Genomic DNA, 21,285 nt, shown 5'->3' with positions numbered 1-21,285 from the left:
GGCAGTGTGAGAGATAATAGTATGGTTTAAGGAGGCAGTGTGAGAGATAATATTATGGTTTAAGGAGACAGTGTGAGGGACTGGGATAATATTATGTTTTAAGGAGTCGGTGTGAGGGACTGGGATAATATTATGTTTTAAGGAGTCGGTGTGAGGGACTGGGATAATATTATGTTTTAAGGAGTCGGTGTGAGGGACTGGGATAATATTATGTTTTAAGGAGACAGTGTGAGGGACTGGGATAATATTATGGTTTAAGGAGGCAGTGTGAGGGACTGGGATAATATTATGGTTAATATGTTCGTAAAACAAAACCAGGAGACAGTGTGAGGGACTGGGATAATATTATGGTTTAAGGAGTCAGTGTGAGGGATAATATTATGGTTTAAGGAGACAGTGTGAGGGACTGGGATAATATTTTGGTTTAAGGAGACAGTGTGAGGGATAATATTATGGTTTAAGGAGACAGTGTGAGGGATACTATTATGGTTTAAGGATACAGTGTGAGGGATAATATTATGGTTTAAGGAGACAGTGTGAGGGATAATATTATGGTTTAAGGAGACAGTGTGACGGATAATATTATGGTTTAAGGAGGCAGTGTGAGGGACTGGGATAATATTATGGTTTAAGGAGACAGTGTGAGGGATAATATTATGGTTTAAGGAGACAGGGTGAGGGATAATATTATGGTTTAAGGAGCCAGTGTGAGGGATAATATTATGGTTTAAGGAGACAGTGTGAGGGATAATATTATGGTTTAAGGAGACAGTGTGAGGGACTGGGATAATATTATGGTTTAAGGAGACAGTGTGAGGGATTGGGATAATATTATGGTTTAAAGAGGCAGTTTGAGGGACTGGGATAATATTATGGTTTAAGGAGACAGGGTGAGGGACTGGGATAATATTATGGTTTAAGGAGACAGTGTGAGGAATAATATTATGGTTTAAGGAGTCAGTGTGAGGGATAATATTATGGTTTAAGGAGGCAGTGTGAGGGATAATATTATGGTTTAAGGAGGCAGTGTGAGGGACTGGGATAATATTATGGTTTAAGGAGGCAGTGTGAGGGATAATATTATGGTTTAAGGGGACAGTGTGAGGGACTGGGATAATATTATGGTTTAAGGAGGCAGTGTGAGGGACTGGGATAATATTATGGTTTAAGGAGGCAGTGTGAGGGATAAGGGCACTGCGTTCATCCACCTCTGGCCTGCTCGCCTCCCTACCACTGAGGAAGTACAGTTCCCGCTCAGCCCAGTCAAAACTGTTCGCTGCTCTGGTCCCCCAATGGTGGAACAAACTCCCTCACGACGCCAGGACAGCGGAGTCAATCACCACCTTCCGGAGACACCTGAAACCCCACCTCTTTAAGGAATACCTAGGATAGGATAAAGTAATCATTCTACCCCCCCCCCTTATTCTTAAAAGATTTATGCACTATTGTAAAGTGGCTGTTCCACTGGATGTCATAAGGTGAATGCACCAATTTGTAAGTCGCTCTGGATAAGAGCGTCTGCTAAATGACTTAAATGTAAATGTAAATGTATAAAATATATGGGTGAGCAGTGACAGAGTGGCTAAGATGCAATAATTATTAAAGAATAGATAGTGAAGTATACAGTATACATTACAGTATATACATATGAGATGTGAAATGCGTGATATGTAAACATTATTAAAGTGACTAGTGTTCCATTTATTAAAGCCAAAGATATCAAGTCTGTAGGTAGGCAGCCACCTCTCTGTGCTCTAGTGGTGGCTATTTAACAATCTGATGGCCTTGAGATCTGATGCACCTGTACTGACCTCGCCTTCTGGATGGAAGCGGGGTGAACAGGCAGTGGCTCGGGTGGTTATTGTCCTTGATGATCTTTTTTGCCTTCCTGTGACATTGGGTGTTGTAGGTGTCCTGGAGGGAGGAGCCTTGCGGTTGTAGGCGGTGCAGTTGCCGTACCAGGCGGTGATACAGCCCGACAGGATGCTCTCAATTGTGCACCACATTCTTTCAGCCTTCTGAGGTTTTTCAGCCTTCACCACACTGTCTGTGTGCGGGGACCATTTCAGTTTGTCGTTGATGTGTACACCAAGGAACTTAAAACGTTCCACCTTCTCCACTGCTGTCCCATCGATGTGGATAGGGGGGTGCTCCCTTTGCTGTTTCCTGAAGTCCACAATCATCTCTTTTGTTTTGCTGACATTAAGTGAGAGGTTATTTTCCTGACACCACACTCCCAGGGCCCTCACCTCCTCCCTGCTAGGCTGTCTCGTCATTGTTTGTAATCAAGCCTACCATTGTTGTGTCGTCTGCAAACTTGATGGTTGAGTTGGAGGCGTGCATGGACACGCAGTCGTGGGTGAACAGGGAGTACAGGAGGGGCTGAGAACGCACCCTTGTGAGGCACATGTGTTGAGGATCAGCGGATTGGAGATAGTGTTTCCTACCTTCACCACCTGGGGGCGGCGCGTCAGGAAGTCCAGGACCCAGTTGCACAGGGCGGGGTCGAGACCCAGGGTCTCAAGCTTAATGATGAATTTGGAGGGTACTATGGTGTTGAATGCAGAGCTGTAGTCAATGAACAACGTTCAGGTATTCCTCTTGTCCACATGGGATAGGGCAGTGTAATAGCGATTGTATCGTCTGTGGACCTATTGGGGCGGTAAGCAAATTGAAGTGGGTCTAGGGTGACAGGTAGGGTAGAGGTGATATGATCCTTGACTAGTCTCTCAAAGCACTTCATGATGACAGATATGAGTGCTACGTGGTGATAGTAATTTGTTCAGTTACCTTACATTTCTTGGGAACAGGAACAATAGTGGCCATCTTGAAGCATGTGGGGACAGCAGACTGGAATAGGGATTGATTGAATATGTTCGTAAACAAACCAGCCAGCTGGTCTGCGCATGCTCTGAGGACGCGACTACAGTATGGATGCCGTCTGGACTGGCAGCCTTGCGAGGGTTAACATGTGTAAAAAAGTTTTACTCACATCGGCCACGGAGAAGGAGAGTCCACAGTCTTTGGTACCGGGCCACGTCAGTGGCACTGTATTGTCCTCAAAGCGTGCAAAGAAGTTGTTTAATTTGTCTGGAAGCAAGATGTCGATGTCCATCGACAGGGCTGGGTTCCTTTTTGTAATTCGTGATTGTCTGTAGACCCTGCCACATACGTCTCGTGTTTGATCCTTTGAATTGCGACTCCACTTTGTCTCTATACTGACACTTTGCTTGTTTGATTGCCTTACAGAGGGAATAACTACACTGTTTGTATTCAGCCATATTTCCAGTCACCTTGCCATGATTAAATACGGCTTTCAGTTTTGCTCAAATGCTGCCATCAATCCATGGTTTCTGGTAAGGGAAGTTTTTAATGGTCACAGTGGGTACAACATGCTCACTGAGTCAGCATATACGTCAATGTTATTATCTGAGGCTACCTGAACATATCCTATTGGTCAGACCAGCGTTGGATAGACCTACGCCCGGGCGCTTCCTTTTTTAGTTTCTGCCTATAGGAGAGGAGCAACAAGTCATGGTCAGATTTTCTAAAAGGAGGGCAGGGCAGGGCCTTGTAGGAGGGTCTCGCTTGTGTACGATACGAGCAATCGATATTCTGATAGAATTTAGGTAGCCTTGTTCTCAAATTATCTTTGTTAAAATACCCAGCTACAATAACTGCATCCTCAAGATATATGGTTTCCAGTTTGCATAAAGTCCAGTGAAGTTCCTTGATGGCTGTCTTGGTGTCTGCTTGCAGTGGGATATACATGGCTGTGATCGAGGAGAGTTCTCTTGGGAGATAATATGGTTGGCATTTGATTGTGAGGAATTCTAGGTCAGGTGAACAAAAGGACTTGAGTTCCTGTATGTTGTTACAATTACACCATGAGTCATTAATCATGAAACATACACCCCCACCCTTCTTCTTACCGGAGAGATCTTTATTCCCATCGGCGCGATGCACTGAAAATCCCTTTGGTTGTATGGACTCCGACAGCATGTCCCCAGATAGCCATGTTTCCTTGAAACAGAGCATGTTACAATCCTGGATATCTCTTTGGAATGCAACTCTTGCCCTGATTTCATCGACTTTGTTAACTAGGGACTGGACATTAGCGAGTAATATACTCAGAAGCGGTGGGTGGTGTGCGCCCATCCGAAGCCTTACTACAAGACCACTCTGGCACCTTCTCCTCCAGCTGTGTTTTGGGTCGGCCTCTGGAATCAGTTCAAATGCCCTGGGAGGCGCAGACAAATGATCTGCTTTGGGACAAAGCGTAGTGCTGGTTGTGCTGGTAAGTTGACGTCTCTCTGTAATCGAATAGGTCTTCTCGGTTGTATGTAATAACACTTAAGGTTTTCTGGGCTAACAATGTAAGAAATAATACAAAATAACAAAACAAACAAAATACTGCACAGTTTCCTAAGGACTAGAAGCGAAGCTGCCATCTCTATCAGCACCAATCAGTAAGCCATCGATAATGTGACACCATTCATTCCTATGTGAAGACTCAATAGGACATTGAAGCCAAATGAAGTTGGATAAGATGGCGTCTCATGGAGAGATAACATGTGTAGTTGGAGCTACTCCAGGAAGTGGCGTTACAGGCCAGCTCAGTGCTGCCCCTCTCATTGAGTATCTAAAGTTGAAGGCCGACCGGGATATGCAGGCTGCCATTAGCAACCCAATTATCCTTATAACTTCCTCTGTGTGATCTTAAAATAATCAGTTATAGAACATGCATTGGTGTATTAGAAGCAATTATTGTTAACATGATTGTCTTTGAATTTTTATTTTATTTACACAAAGGTTAACTGCGAAGATCGACATTTTTCCATTCACTATGGAAAATTAGGAGATCCTGTTTTCTGGTAACAATGCCGGCCTTGAACTTTCAGTCGTTCTCCCCTGGGATGGACAAGGGAAGAAAGAGAGCAAAAGAGAGAATAGGAGAGACCGAGAAATAAATAGTGGGAAGAAATACAGAAGGGAGGTGGGAGGACAAGACAGAAGGAAGGAAGTAAAAGAGCAAAAGGAGGAGGCAGAGAGATGGGCTGCCGTTAAACTCACTGTGTGTGAGTGTGCATGCTTGCGTGTGTGCACGTGTATGTGTACAGGGTGTGCTTCAGACATGTAGCCTGGGGGAGAGGGCCTTGTCGAGAGCAGACACAGCGTGGTTCCTACCACAAACTGGGTCCTAATAAAGCGCCCGGGCATATGGCAGGACTGATTAGAATGGCAAACACGGTGAACACACAGATAGAGCCACCCCCTCCTCTAACCTTCTTCACCCCCTGGGTGGGTTGCCAAAAGCTCCCCAACAAAAACAGTGGCAGAGAACAAAATTGGAATATCAAAACATGGTTGCTCTTGAGGGGCGGCACCTTTTGTCCAATTACGGAAACACTTTAATTTTACATGGTTTTTCTGAATTTTTTTTTCTACCACAGGTACTACAGGTATTTATGCTTACAGATTTACTTCCATTGTATATGGAGGGAGGACTGAAAAATGACCTTAGGCATAAATAAGTCCCCACAATTATAAGTACAGATCGATAAGCGAAAGTATAGAAACTCAGAAGGCATACGCCCTTGCTAATGACAGCAAGGCCACAAACACGCAATTAGTATCCGAGCATGGTACCGTTCGATACGGCACCCTATTTCCTATGTGCACAACTTTGGACCACTATATAGTGAATAGGGTGCCAATATAGTAAATTGAGTGCCATTTCAGATGCACCCCCATGCCTTTGATTCACGTATGATACTGCAGATAAAGGGTAGGTTTTTCATAACCATTCCCCAACCTTAATGTTTAAGTGAACACGTATCGTGCGAGTGTGATTCATGGAGGACCATTTCGGTGGGGTGTTTTTGTCGTGGCTCGGTTGGTGCAGGAGGAGAGACTTTGTGCTGACTGACTCCACGCTCACTCCCTCCGTCCTTTAAATGGCTCTTTTATGGCCCGGGTAACGATCCCCCCGTCGGCCTTCTCCATTCCGTCGCACTGCAGATAGAGACTGGCTGTTTTTTTTGGTGTTCTCGATGTGGGGCTAAATGGTGTCCATATTAGGACATCCTTAGTATCAGAAAGACTTATACAGCATTCACCGAAGTCCGATCCACTCACTGATCTACCACTGTCTGTTCCCTAAGCATGAAACTGTGTAGCCTCCATTCAAGCTATGAGAATAAGAAATTAAATGCTCCGAATTTGCACAGCTTGGGTTAAGGCATACAGAAGTACCAAAATAGTGACCATTAAATCAAGGGAAACAAAATGTGACACATTATTCAATAGAACTGAGAAAATATTTTCATGTTTATTACTTGGTAGGCCTACATTTATTTGCACTGACCTGAGCAGCTGATTGAACGTAGAACCATGTAAAAAGTCCAAAACCAGGGAAAATATCCTAAACGAGGCAAAAGGTCCATGACGGTTATGTGCCTGGAGCCTTACCATTTAATAAATCCATCTAAAATAAGGATTAAATTGTGTAATTACTGCTATTGTTTATTTGCCTGACAACTCACCCTGAACTGAATTCCGCTGCTCTATCAATTGCTACATACATTCAGTCTGAAACTGCCATCCGAGAAGTTGTTTGTGTGACTTCAAAATGAGGAGTGTCGTACAAAACAAATTAATCAGCGATTGGATCATCTCTAACAAATCTAACCAATCAGAGTATCAAAGTTGATCATGTAGGCCAGCTCTGGCCCAACCCATCAGATTCTAGGACCAATCCGAATGGTCACAATATGTTCGCATTCTATGGATTGTCGGCAAGGGATGCAAATCCAGACCCATTGTGGAGAAGAACCGTTTTTCTCTTACTGTGGTGTTGTAGGTGTGGGCCAGGCGGCCAATAAAACCTATTGTGTACCCATAATGCTCCGGGGTTATGAGAATAAGCCCCAAGGCATCATATCTCCATTACATCAGTTGTGTGTGTGTGTGTGTGTGTGTGTGTGTGTGTGTGTGTGTGTGTGTGTGTGTGTGTGTGTGTGTGTGTGTGTGTGTGTGTGTGTGTGTGTGTGTGTGTGTGTGTGTGTGTGTGTGTGTGTGTGCGTGTGCGTTTGCATGTGCGTGCGCGTGTGCATGTGCGCCTGTCTGTGTGTTTACAGAAAGCACTACTGAGGAAGGGGGAACAAACATTTCTATTGGAATCAATAACATGATAAATTCCTATATTTATCTGGGTTTTCATTTTAGATTAGTTCAATACTTGGACCTATTTTTACTATCATAAGACAATGACTGTCTATAACACTTAGATATCTTAGCCCTAGTTCACCGCTCCATCGCCTCACCAAACTAAAAAATACTCTTTGGAAGAGCGTGGATAGAGTGCTTTCTGAAACCATGCAGTGGTAGTTCACCCCGTCAGACCTTTGACAATAGTTTGCTCTTTGGGCGTGGAATGGGTTAAGCACACCTCTGTTTCATACAGCGCGCCAGAGCAGTGCTCCCAGTGTCGGGAGGAATGGTCATGCATATTGATATATGTTAATTGCATGCAAATAAAGGTTGCTTCTCTACAACACCCACAACGGAAGCACAATCATGGCCTCGGATTGGGACAAACTCTCTTCACTCCGTGGGCGGTGGTATACATTACAGTGGCCGTGGTTTTCAAAGCTCAAGGACTGTCCGATGCACATGCACTTTCAACTGGAAACCCTCCGCCTGGGACCTCATTCATAACTTAAACTATGGTGGGTTAATACTTATAGTTTACAAATGCACTTTCATATTAGTGCATACTTTTGCTTAATTTTCTCTTCATCTATTGGTTAATATTCTCCACTCCCCTTTAATTTCTGGTCATTAATTTCACCCGTCACTGCTATGCTCCCTGAAGAAGGCCTGTGAGCCGCAACGTGTTGGTGTATTGAATTTTTTTTTTTACTATTCAATAGCCACTAAAATAAAGGCCTTTGAACTTTTCCACAAGAGTGCCTTGGTTTTTTGAAGTACAACTTACTTTGGTCGCTATAAATTATACCCCATTCTCCGAATTCATGTTTTTATTTAACTAGGCAAGTCAGAACAAATTATTATTTACAATGACAGCCTACGCCGGCCAAACCTGGACTATGCTGGGCCAATTGTGCGCCACCCTTTGGGACTCCCAATCCCAGTCGGATTCAAACCAAGGACTGAAATGACACCTCTTGCATTGAGATGCAGTGACTTAGACCGCTGCACCACTTGGAATCACCTCTCTATCTATCTTCATTTGATGCCAAAACAGCGGCCCCTATTTGCTAGCCAACAAACAATGTCAATCTACTAAATTTACCTGAATTAAATATAGACAACTGATGTGTGTGGCCATAAAAGACAGAAGGTAACAATGTATGTGAGATTTAATCAAATTTCACTGTGATTGGTTAGTCAACATGCAATAATACCTGCCAATCGCTGAGATGAATTATTTGCATTGCTGGCTTCATTAAAAACTGCTAATCGGATGGATTTTGAAAAATCGTATTTATTTCTTGGGGTTCTATACATGAGACCAACTTTACCATATTATCCTGGAGGCATACTTACACAACCAGTCTCGTTACTTTGCGTGAGTGATATCTCTCAACTTCAAACAATGCGATTTTCTTTTGTTTAGCATCTTTCTATTCTGTGACTGCATGAAATAGCAAACATAAATGTGAATTCAACGATTTACATTTGTTTACTTCATCTTTGGGGCTCCCTGATCAAACTGCAACATCCATTACTGTAGTTAAGTTTAGCCAAACTGTACTTTATGGCTTAGCAGTGTGTTAAAAAGATCCGAACATGAGCAAATTATTGGCTTGTTCTCGATACTGTGTGGATTCCACTGAAATCTACGCCCACCGTTATGTATAGCATCGCCCACCAACCAGAATGGCGTGAAAAGACTATTTTTCCCTTCGATTCACATGTAGACGCATTAGAACAGACCCAGGGTCTGTTTCTGTGGTGGCAGAAATGCTAAAAGGCTTATATTCATGGTTAGTATAGTTTTCGGTGCTCTTTGAACCAGCAATTGACGGTAAAAACATGACTTCTCAACACAGAGGTTGAAGCATTCATAACGGATGGGCACTACATCAACATATGAATTACTTTGCAATCTCGGGAGAAAATAGAACGTTTGCGCTGCACAGTAATATCGCCATCGCTAACATAACTCATGGTTTATTTTAGGGATGAGAAGACGCTTTGTGATTCCTTAGTTAAAGGGAGTTTTGAAATCTGAAGATACCGTTAACCGCGACACCGTTAACCGATCATATTCAGTTTCAAACATTAACACCTGCGCTGCACAGTTATGCGATTGGTCTTTACCTTTTTAGTGCAATAAACTTTGTCGGTTCTTTAGCACAGAAGAGGTCGCCGTTATGCCTCAATTCGACCCAAAACCAACTGTAGTGTTGAGATCGGTTGTATGAAACCAATCAGTATGTCATGAAAAGCTCTCAACCGTGCCAGCCCGCTCTTCATTTCTATTCAGTTCCACTCACCATAAGTTCGTCGTCTGAACTGTGCGTTAGATCACCAGCAAGTTAAATAATTGAACACCTGCCATAGCATAGGACCTGAAAAACAAGCCACGATGAACATATTACCCCTTTGCAGCCAGCACCTCTCCCTTGCCCCCCCCCCCACTCCTATCCTCTATCTTCTCTTTCCTTCATCCCCTTCCTCTGTGTGCGGTTTCAGAGGGAGGAAGTAGTTGGCACTTATAGCGAACCCCTCTCTCTCTCTCTCCCTCTCTCTCTCTCGCACGCCCCGTGAATGAGGCCGGGGGGACTGCAGCTCAGCGCTCTGCGCATGGCCGCCTGTTTAGTATTCGTCTCACGTCTGGCCGAGGGAGCCGCATTAAATTGGGATCAGGCAGATTAGAGTCTAATATAGTGGGCTATTAAAGGCTGCGAGCCATGGGTTAGAGCCAGAGCAGGGGCCCACTCTCCCAGCATCCTAGAGTAGCCCCGTGTGCTGCATGCCCACTTCCCCCCTACCTACCTACTCTCTCACGCCACATATACACACACACACGCGTGCACATTCGCAGATGGATGGATGTATGCATGCTTACACGTAGGCACAGACCAACACACACAAAACACACGCACACCACTTTAGTACAGAGACAGATGCAGGGAGGTCATGTTTTTTTGGGGAGATTTTAATGAATTGTCATGTTGTTTCATGTTATGAGGTGCCTCTGCTATTTTGGGTTTTACAACATGAAATACGCAAAGCTATAAAGGTTATTGGTACTATAGTGTGCTTGATGAAGTGCTTCTTAGTGTTTGAATAGTTTTGCACATTCAAAGGCTTTTTCCTGGCATTTGTATGATTATTAAGGAGGGATTAAGATGTTTTTATCTTCTATTCTATTTGCTATTGTTCTCTGTTTTAGTCCTGTCCAGTTAATTCTACGCAAGTATCCATAAACTTTGTCCAACTCTGAATTCTGACAAAACATTGATACTCATTGATATACTGTATATTCGCTCCTTAACATTGAACAGGCATTATTGCCTGAGTTGCAGAAGTTGGAGCTACTATACTAAACAGAGGGGGATTTGCAGATGGATCATTGAACCATATTACTGAGTGGTCTGACCTTTGTGACATTGGCCATAAAAGACAGATGGTAACAATGTAGGTGACATTCACTGTTTTCGCAATGGACCATATCATCACTACTTAACGTCATCTTCATATTGATTCATACCAGAACTAAATGTCCTAGGGAATATGAGAAAACGATCCCAAACTAGGGTTGTGAAATTCCAAGAACTCCCAAAAGCCCCAGGTTTTCAGAATTCATGGTTTGAAGATTTACAGAATCAGAAGCAAGATTTTTTTGGGACTTTTGCAACAATAATCCAAACTATTGATAACACAGTGATATTTTGTTTTGCTTGTCAGGAGGTGAAAAGGGAGTTTGCGTGCACTTCAATCAGACGCAATTTCAGCGTTTTAATTGCATCTGATTGAAGTGTGTGGAGGCTTCGTTTTCACTCAATCATATGCATTTCCCACTTGGCACAGAAATCAATTCAACATTTATTCCACGTTGGTTCCACGTCATTTCATTGACAACGTTTATTCAACCAGTGTGTGCCCAGCGGATTACTCCTGCACCTTTACTGAGCTTGGCGACTGGGTGTGCAGTAGATCATCTCAGTGTCGTACTGTTTGCTTTGTCTGTTGCATTTGTCAGTGGAGTTAACAATCAAGTGAACTTGCTTATGCGCTTCCTGGGTGCAAGACATAGAAAATTGTTGCAGTACAACAATACTGTATCACGAACACAATGCACAACAAAACATCAAACTTCAGTCTTCCCATTTAATGGTCATTTTGGAGTTGAGCCTTTACTGTGAATGTGGTTTCAGAGAACTCAGGAACATTGCATTTAAAAGGAGCATTGTCGACCTCAGACTGTAAACATGATACACATACCACAAATACCGATACAGTGAGAGCAGTATCCATAACAAACAACATTTCCTCTTCTCAAACAGAGTTTAAAAAAAAATCTTTGCACCTGGAACTACTTCTTATATGGCAATCAAGATACAGCCAGAGCAGTTATAAAGTCTAATTACTTCCTGTATTCTCCTATCCTTCCAGACATCCCCTATTCCCACTGTTGGCCCTGCTGTTTGAGAAGTGTGAGCAGGCCACCCAGGGCTCTGAGTGCATCACCTCTGCCAGCTTCGATGTGGACATTGAGAACTTTGTGCATCAGCAGGAGCAGGACCACAAGCCATTCTTCAGCGAGGACCCCGACCTGGACAACCTGGTTAGTACCCTGCCTGGGGGGCATCTCAATAATCTAATGTGGCTTTGAAGTATCTCAATAGTCTAGCATGACTTCTTCATTGAGGAGGCACCTCAATAGTCTTAACGGCATCCTCAGGTTGAAGAAGTATCTCAACCGTCTAACATAGCTTACTAATGTTGAGGATGACTTGCTTCCTCTACTGGTGGAGGCAGTCATTACATATCCCTTTCACATACGCTTTATTTCCCACTCATATCAAGTTGTCTTATTTCCTACATGTACATGGCTCTCTCTTCTAGACTATCAATTAGCTCTCTCTCTCTCTCTCTCTCTCTCTCTCTCTCTCTCTCTCTCTCTCTCTCTCTCTCTCTCTCTCTCTCTCTCTCTCTCTCTCTCTCTCTCTCTCTCTCTCTCTCTCTCTCTCTCTCTCTCTCTCTCTCTCATGCAGACACATCTACCCCTTTCCCTTCCATCTCCTTTGTCTCTCTGAATATTTATTTATATATTCACCCGTTCTCTCTCTTTTCCCCTTTCCCACTCTCCCCCCTCATGATCTTTCCCTCCCACACTTCCGTGACAGCTAGCAGTAATTAGAAATTAGGAGAAATAGGGAAGGTGGCTGGGGAGAGGGAGAGATGGAAGGTCGGCTCTCATCATTATGGGGGTACTCGGCCGACAAGTGGTGCGGCAGTCAATTAACCCCGCATCTGTGTGCTTTACGAGGTGCCGGTCGCGGACTGGCCCTGGCACACACTAACTCTTCCACAGGACAGTAATGCTGAAGCTGATTGGCCGAGATGGCACTTGGCTCCCGATTAAACAAGCGGCAGTTAATTGGCAGATTTATCTCCTCCTTGGCCAAGCACTTTTCCGCCCCATTCTGGTGCCCTTGAATGCTGACTTTGAGGGAGTGAGCACTGGGAGGAGAAGCCTGGTTGGAAAAAGGACAAAGTTTGGATCATAGTGAAGGATTTTGAGAGGGCTCATGGATTAGCAGGTGTTATGTCAAGGGCTATCTTAGAACGTTCAGAGACTGACTAGGGCTAGCACATAATTTGTAAGGCACATGAGGGGGCTGTCCAGAAACAATATTATTATTTACCTTTGGTTCAAACTGGAGAAGGCAACCATGGAGCTAGCCAGTGTTGAGCGAGCATAGCATTCAGGCTAGCATGTAGCCTACTTCCCTAGTCATTGAGCCTGCTGGCTTTGCCTCTCTCTTCTCAGATGGTGAAGGCCGTCCAGGTGACCAGGTTCAGTCCTGGGTTCAAATACTATTTCAAATATCTCAAATACTTTCACATACAGTTGAAGTAAGTGTTCAGATATATTTTTATTTGAAAAGACAAGAAGTTGAAAATGTTGATGTATTTGGAAATACATTTGGAAAGTATTTGAACAATTCAAATACACTGCCTCAAATACACTCCCATGCATTTATCCAGATATTTGAAAATAGTATTTGAAGTATGTATTTGAAAATTCTCTTAAATACAATTGATCAAATAACCGTTCAAATACTCAAATAAAAGTACATGATTTTGGCTGTGTATTTGTAAATACTGAAATACACACCAAAAATATATATTTTTTATCAGATACTCAAATACAAATGCATTTGAACATAGGTCTGCTAAGGTTACACCTTTCTAAAATTGGAGAAATCAACAATAGAGCTAGCTGAAGTTGAGCCAATCTAGACTAACATTCAGGCTAGCATGTAGCGTCCTTCCTTCCCCAATCATTGAGCTTGCATATATTCCTCTTCTCTCTCTCTCTCCCTCCCGAGATGGTGAAGGCCATCCAGGTGCTGAGGATCCACCTTCTGGAGCTGGAGAAGGTCAACGAGCTCTGCAAGGACTTCTGCAACCGCTACATCACCTGCCTCAAGACCAAGATGCACAGCGACAACCTGCTTCGCAATGACCTGGGCGGGCCCTACTCGCCCTCGCACACCTCGCTCAGCCTGCAGCAGGTAATGCGGACACTTACACATATGCGCACTGGTGCACGCATGCACATACGTACAAACTCTAAACATAGTGTATCTGGTATGCACTTTGAAGGAGCCAACTGCGTTTTTTATGTTTTAGTGTTTTTCTGAAAGACCATTATACTTGTGTCCAAACATCTGAGCTGTATTAATTAGTCTAGTACATTGTGTAACGTATGGATAGAAATACATTTTGAAGAACAGATATGTCTCCTACATGTAGCACTAAGAAATCAGCTCTGTTCATGGCATTTTTATCCGCAACATTCAGTACTTTCATGTTTCAAGTTTCAAATTGTATTAGTCGTATGTACATCCTGAACGGCCCTTTTCAACACCCTTACTGGTTCCTTCTCTTCCTATGACCTCTGACCTCACCAGGACCTCCTCCAGACATCCTCTCCGTCCATGACATCAGTCTCCAGCTCCGTCAACTCCTCGGGCATCATGATGCCCACCGGGACCCTGCAACAGGGTAACATTGCCATGACTACCATCAACTCCCAGGTGGTGTCAGGTGAGAAGCCTTTCCACCTTCCTCAACCCAGTTCTATGGGTACCTCACCTTCCCTGATATTACATCATACAACAAGTGTCCTTTATACCTCTACATTGTAGTGACATAGGTAGAAACAATTGCAGTGTATGTACAAATTGTACAAAGTGTTCTACCCTGCATGCACAACATTTAAAATTTAAACAACATTAGGGTGAGAGAAGTTTTAGCCACAATGTTTTGCATTAAGTATTTATCTATTATTATTTCAGCAACTGCTTGCTGGTAGGTCACATCATATCCTACGTCAAATGGAGGCTGTTGACATATAATTATGGAAATACATTTTGAGTTAATGAAGGTGTTCTACACTATATATACAGAAGTATGTGGACACCCCTACAAATTTGCCACACCCGTTGCTGACAAGTTTTTTTTTAAATTGGGCACATAGCCATGCAATCTCCATAGACTAACATTGGCAGTAGAATGGCACGTTGTCACGATCGTCGTTGGAATGAGTTGAGGACCAAGGTGCAGCATGGTAAGCGTACATTTGAACTTTATTTAAAAATGACGCCGACAAAACGACGAACAAAAAAACAACCGTGAAGCTTTGGGCTCTGTGCCCTGAACAACTACAAAGATAACTTCCCACAAAACAGGTGGGGGAAAAGGGTACCTAAGTATGGTTCTCAATCAGAGACAAAGATAAACAGCTGTCCCTGATTGAGAACCATACCAGGTCAAGACATAGAAATAAAAAACATAGAAAAAATGACATAGAATGCCCACCCTAGTCACACCCTAGCCTAACCATAATAGAGAATAAAAAGCCTCTCTATGGCCAGGGCGTGACACACATACTGAAGAGCTCAGTGACTTTCAACGTGGCACCGCCATTAGATTACAACTTTCCAACAAGTCAGTTCGTAAAATTTCTCCTCTGCGTAGCTGCCCCAGTAAGTGCTGTTATTGTGAAGTGGAAACTTCTAGGAGAAACAATGGCTCAGCCGTGAAGTGGTAGGCAACACAAGCTCACAGAACAGGACTGCCAAGTGCTGAAGCACATACAAATTGTCTGTCCGAGGTTGCAACACTCGCTACTGTGTTCCAAACTGCCTGTGGAATCAAAGTCAGCACAAGAGCTGTTTGTCGGAAGCTTCATGAAAGGGATTTCCAAGGCCTAGCAGCTGCACACAAGCCTAAGATCACTATGCACAATGCCAAGCATCGGCTTGTGTGGTGTAAAGATCGCCCCCATTGGACTCGCATTGGACTCGGAAATGCGTTGGAGCAGTGTAAACGTGTTCTCTGGAGAGATGAATCACACTTTACCATCTGGCAGTCCGACGGACTAATCTGGGTTTGGCAGATGCCAGGAGAACACTACATTTGTCAATGTAAAGTGCCAACTGTAAAGGTTGGTGGAGGAGGAATAATGGTCTGGGGCTATTTTTCATGGTTTGGACTAGGCCCCTTAGTTCCAGTGAAGGGAAATCTTAACGCTACAGCACATATTGACATTCTAGACAATTCTGTGCTTCCAACTTTGTGGAAACAGTTTGGGATGGATCTTTCCTGTTTCAGCATGACACTGCACCTGAGCACAAAGCGAGGTACATACAGAAATGGTTTGTCAAGATCGGTGTGGAAGACCTTGACTGGCCTGCACAGAGCCCTGACATCAACCCCATCAAACACCTTTGGGATGATTTGGAACGCCGACTGCGAGCCAGCCCTAATCACCCTACATCAGTGCCCAACCTCACTGATGCTCTTGTGGATGAATCGAAGCAAATCCCCGCAGAAATCTTCCAACATCTAGTGGAAATCCTTCCCAGAAGAGTGGAGGCTGTCATAGCAGCAAAGGGGGACCAACTCCATATTAATGCCCATGATTTTGGAACAAGATGTTCAACGAGCAGGTGTCCACATACATTTGGTAATGTAGTGTATATCACTCAAAAGTGTGGCTGGGTTTCTTGTTATTATGTACAGCGAAATGTTACCCCTGCCCTCCAGAAATCCCTTTCAACTCAGAATAATAATCTCATTCCATCTTTCTCTTTGATCGTAAGACATTCAAAGCTCAAATTAATACCCGTGATTAGAGAATCAAAATTAGTGCTAATTAGTAGCAAAAGAACAACTCATGAAAGAATACAGCTTTTCTTTTCGTGCTTCATTCGCACCGATGTGCTTTTGCCTTACTTGTTTACATGTTGTTGTTGTTGTTATTGTTTTGGTAGGGTTAGATAATAGAGCTCTCGAGCCGAAATGGTGCAAGGCCGACTGCTTTTCACAGAAGAAGAAGCCACTCGACTCTTATGACCGCAAATTATCCCCTCAGGTGGCACCTTGTATCAGCCGGTTGCCATGGTGACGTCGCAAGGGCAGGTGTTAACCCAGGGACTCTCCCAGGGGACCATCCAGATCCAGAATTCACAGGTGAGGCCGTCAGCTGCTCTTCTAGCATTTACCTGCCTCTTCTGCCATAAGATGTAGAGATGGATCATGTCTAACAACTCCAAATACTCTCACTGTCATGCATATCATTGTTTGTGCTTGCCATTAGCTGTCATCAAGTGGTGGGCCTCTCTGTTATGAACATGTTACGACAGTGTGAAATCTATATTAGAGTAATAGTGTAATAGCTAACATATCATTGGTAAACTTATGACATTTCAGCACACTGTTTTTGCAAGGTATCACTTGTTTATTATGCTAACGTTTCAGCCTTTTGCCTATGTGCTAACATTTCCTCCTTGACAAAATGTTTGTACAATAAACAAGTGACTTGATTATTTTAATTTGAAGTCCAACACACCTGCAATGAAAGCTCTTAATGTCAGATTTTGCGAGTGCATGTCCCTTTAAACTCCTGCAATCCCCATGCCCTGAAGAACCTCACATAGGTGGTCAATATTTGAGTCAGACTGTCAGACCACCCGTATGCTCGCCTACGGAGTAGACTGTGGGGTGCTCTGCTCTGCAGGCATATTAGAAAGCCACAGTGTCAGCCAGGCAGGTAATTCTGTGTTTGACAGACAGCGGCGGCCTCAGTGAATACCCAGGACCCAGCCGAGGCGGCACTCTACACGTGGTCTGGGAATAGAGTGCAGCCCCGTAGCTACATCACCGACAAGCTCCCGGTAATGATACCCCGGCTTGGTGCCGCCAATTAATTCAACCCCGCTTTTCCGGAACACAAATTCCCAGGGCCGAGGGGGATAGGGGGAGGGATTTCCACGTGACACCCCAGCTGCACCTGTAATAAGGCTTATTTTATGCTGTGTGTGTGTGTGTGTGTGTGTGTTTCATATATTTACAGTGCCTTCAGAAAGTATTCACACCACTTGACTTTTTCAACATTTTGTTGTGTTACAGCCATAATTTAAAATGAATTACATTTTCTTTTAATTGTCACATGACACACAATCCCCATTATGTCAAAGTGGAATTATGTTTTTATACATGTTTACAAATGAATTAAAAATGAATAGCTGAAATGTCATGAGTCAATAAGTATTCAACCCCTTTATTATGGCAAGCCTAAATAAGTTCAGGAGTAGAAATGTGCTTAACAAGTCACATAAAATGCATGGACTATCTGTGTGCAATAAAAGTGGTTAACATGACTACATCATCTCTGTACCCCACATATACAGTTATCTGTAATGTCCCTCAGTTGAGCAGTGAATTTCAAACACAGATTCAATCATCAAGACCAGTGACGTTCTCCAATGCCTCACAAAGAATGGTACCTATTGGTAGATGGGTAAAAAAGAAGAAGAAGCACACATTGAATATCCCTATGAGCATGGTGAATGTATTCATTACGCGTTGAATGGTGTAACAATACACCCAGTCACTCCAGGCGTCCTTCCTAACTCAGTTGCCGGAGAGGAAGGAAACCGCTCAGAGATTTCACCATAAGGCCAATGGTGACTTTAAAACAGTTACTGAGTTTAACGTCTGTGATATGAGAAAACTTTGAATGGATCAACAATATTGTAGTTAGTTCACAATAATAACCTAAATGACAGTGTGAAAAGAAGGAAGCCTGTACAGAATACAAATATAAAACAACTCACATAATTAGTTAAATAAAGTCCACCTGTGTACAATCTAAGTGTCACATGATCTGTCACTTGATATCAGTACATATACACCTGTTCTGAAAGGCCCCAGAGTCTGCAACACCACTAATCAAGGGGCAAAACCAAGCAAGCGGCACCATGAAGACCAAGGAGCTCTCCAAACAGGTCAGGGACAAAGTTGTGGAGAAGTACAAATCAGGGTTGGGTTACAAAAAAATATCAGCAACTTTGAACATCCTATGGAGCACCATTAAACCCATAAAAAATGGAAAGAATACGGCACCACAACAAACGTGCCAAAATAGGGCCACCCAGAATACCACCCCCACAGTGAAGCATGGTGGTGACAGCAACATGCTGTGGGGATGTTTTTCATCGGCAGGGACTGGGAAACTAGTCAGAATTGAAGGAATGATGGATGCAAAAGGTGGCTCTACAAAGTATTGACTTTGGGGGGGATAGTTATGCACACTCAAGTTTTCTGTTCTTTTGTCTTATTTCTTGTTTGTTTCACGTTCTGACCTTAGTTCTTTTGTTATGTCTTTGTTTTAGTATGGTCAGGGCGTGAGTTGGGTAGGTTGTCTATGTTAGTTTTTCTATGATTTGCTATTTCTGTGTTTGGCCTGGTATGGTTCTCAATCAGAGGCAGCTGTCAATCGTTGTCCCTGATTGAGAACCATATTTAGGGAGCCTGTTTTCTATTGTGTTTCATGGGTGATTATTTTCTGTCTTTGTGTATGTCACCAGACAGGACTGTTTCGTTTCGTGTCATTCTCGTTTACCATTTTGTTGTTTTGACGGAGTATTCGTTTTCATTAATAAAAGGCATAATGAATACTTACCACGCTGCACCTTGGTCCTTCTCTCTTTCTCCCAACGACGAACGTTACAGTTTGTTTCACAATAAAAAATATTTTGCATATTTAAAGTGGTAGGCATGTTGTGTAAATCAAATGATACAAACCCCCCCAAATTATTTTTAATTCCAGTAAGTTAAACTGCAATAAATGTGGCAAAGAAATGGTTGCATCATGTTATGGGTTTCTTTGTCATTGGCAAGGGAATTTTCTATGATAGAAAATAATCTGTTTCGAGCTAAACAGGAAAACCTGGTTCAGTCTGCTTTCCAAAAGACACTGGGAGAAAATTCACCTTTCAACAGGACAATAACCTACAATGCAAGCCAAATATACCCTGGAATTGCTTACGAAGACAAAATGTAATGTTCCTGATTGGGCTAGTTACAGTTTGACTAAAATCAGCTCAAAGGTTTATCACAATACTTAATGTCTGTCTAACAATGATCAACAATTAACTTGAAGAATTTTGAAAGAATAATGTGCTAATATTGTACAATCCAGGTGTGCAAAGCTCTTAGAGAGTTACCCAGAAACACTCGCATGTGATTCTAACTTGTTTTGACTCAGGGGGTTGAATACTTATCTAATCAAGATACTGAATATTTGTGTTTTATTTTTCATGTTTTCTTTTGCAAAAAAAAAACAGTTTTCTTCCACTATCACAATAGAATATTTTGTGTAGATCATTGACAAAAAATTACGATTAAATCTTTTGATCCTTTTTATACTTTCTGAAGGCACTGTATATCAGAATCAGTTGGAAGCCATTCCTTTTTCATGACTTTCCAATGCCTGCATGAAATTATTAAGAATATTTTTTAGCTGAGTATATTTATTTATCTATTCAGGCATTTTGTCCTGCCAATTTATTCGTGGTCCAGATTGAATCTTCATATTTTTGCCTCGAAAGTGTTTTAGGCATTGCAAATGGGTTGTTAAATATGAATGAAGGATCCTCACTTTGATACTGTTTGCGCCAATGGAAATAGGAAATATGTATTTTGTGTGTGGACCAGAGGTGAACAATATTAGATTAAAGACATTTTGGAATTCATGCATAGTGATCTCATGCCACTGTATATGCCTTTTTTAAATGTTGTATGCCACTTAGCAGACACATTGCAAGTGCCATCCTCTACTAACTGAGCTATAGAGAACCATTAGTCTTTGTGTGTGTGTGTGTGTGTGTGTGTGTGTGTGTGTGTGTGTGTGTGTGTGTGTGTGTGTGTGTGTGTGTGTGTGTGTGTGTGTGTGTGTGTGTGTGTGTATGCGCGCCCATGCATGTTGTGTTTTCTTGACACCAGTGTGTGCATGCACATGGTTTAAACTAGTTAATTGCCACTGAGTACTCCCCACCCAACTATACTGTAAAACAAAAATCTGAGATTTCTTGAATAAGTGCCTTTTCATAATTTTCTCAACCACCCACGGAGTTGGAACAAAACTCTTATCAAAGCCAAAGTTTTTGTTACAAGCTATCTACTTGTACTTTCTTGTTTTTGCACAATTTGCCAGGTTTTCTAGGCACATTTCCCATCGTAGTTCTTTCAGCTAGATCAAACCGGCCTCCTAGATTTCTCTGAGTCAAGGGTGTTGTGAATCAACGTTCCTTTCTCGCCTTTTATTTTAAGTATCATTACTCAAATTCGGTTGCTATGGCGATGGTGAAGAGGGCGGTTCTGCCCTTGCCAAAGAGATGGATAATTGGCACTGTCTCTTTGTTACCGTGGCAACAATAACACCCCATCCCTCTCTCCATCCCTCTCTTCCATCCAAGGTAAACCTGGACTTGGCTTCACTCTTGGACAGTGATGACAAGAAGCACAAGAACAAGAGAGGGGTCCTGCCCAAGCACGCCACCAACATCATGCGCTCCTGGCTCTTTCAGCATCTCATGGTGAGCTAGCAACATTAGTTACAGTAGCAACAGAGCTAATATTCATCCCTATTCCTTTGGTTAAGCTATAGAGAAAGTTATTGTTAAAATCAGGGTGAAGGGTTTAGAGCTAATAATGTCAGGGTTGTAGCTG

General features: G+C 42.8%; 1 protein-coding gene across 1 annotated transcript in view; it reads left to right on the top strand.

Annotated features, from left to right (window-relative positions):
* Positions 1 to 21,285, top strand: part of LOC123999771 — a 112,853-nt gene that overhangs the window by 78,374 nt on the left and 13,194 nt on the right. The window contains exons 5-9 of the mRNA XM_046305796.1: positions 11,650 to 11,821; positions 13,593 to 13,778; positions 14,178 to 14,313; positions 16,646 to 16,743; positions 21,033 to 21,152. Coding sequence (XP_046161752.1) covers positions 11,650 to 11,821; positions 13,593 to 13,778; positions 14,178 to 14,313; positions 16,646 to 16,743; positions 21,033 to 21,152 — 712 coding nt within the window. The remainder of the gene's footprint in view (positions 1 to 11,649; positions 11,822 to 13,592; positions 13,779 to 14,177; positions 14,314 to 16,645; positions 16,744 to 21,032; positions 21,153 to 21,285) is intronic.

This window comes from Oncorhynchus gorbuscha, linkage group LG16 (assembly GCF_021184085.1).
Source record: "Oncorhynchus gorbuscha isolate QuinsamMale2020 ecotype Even-year linkage group LG16, OgorEven_v1.0, whole genome shotgun sequence".
Taxonomy (NCBI): domain Eukaryota; kingdom Metazoa; phylum Chordata; class Actinopteri; order Salmoniformes; family Salmonidae; genus Oncorhynchus; species Oncorhynchus gorbuscha.
The sequence above is the reverse complement of the archived record's forward strand: the minus strand, read 5'-3'. Positions and strand labels throughout refer to the sequence as shown.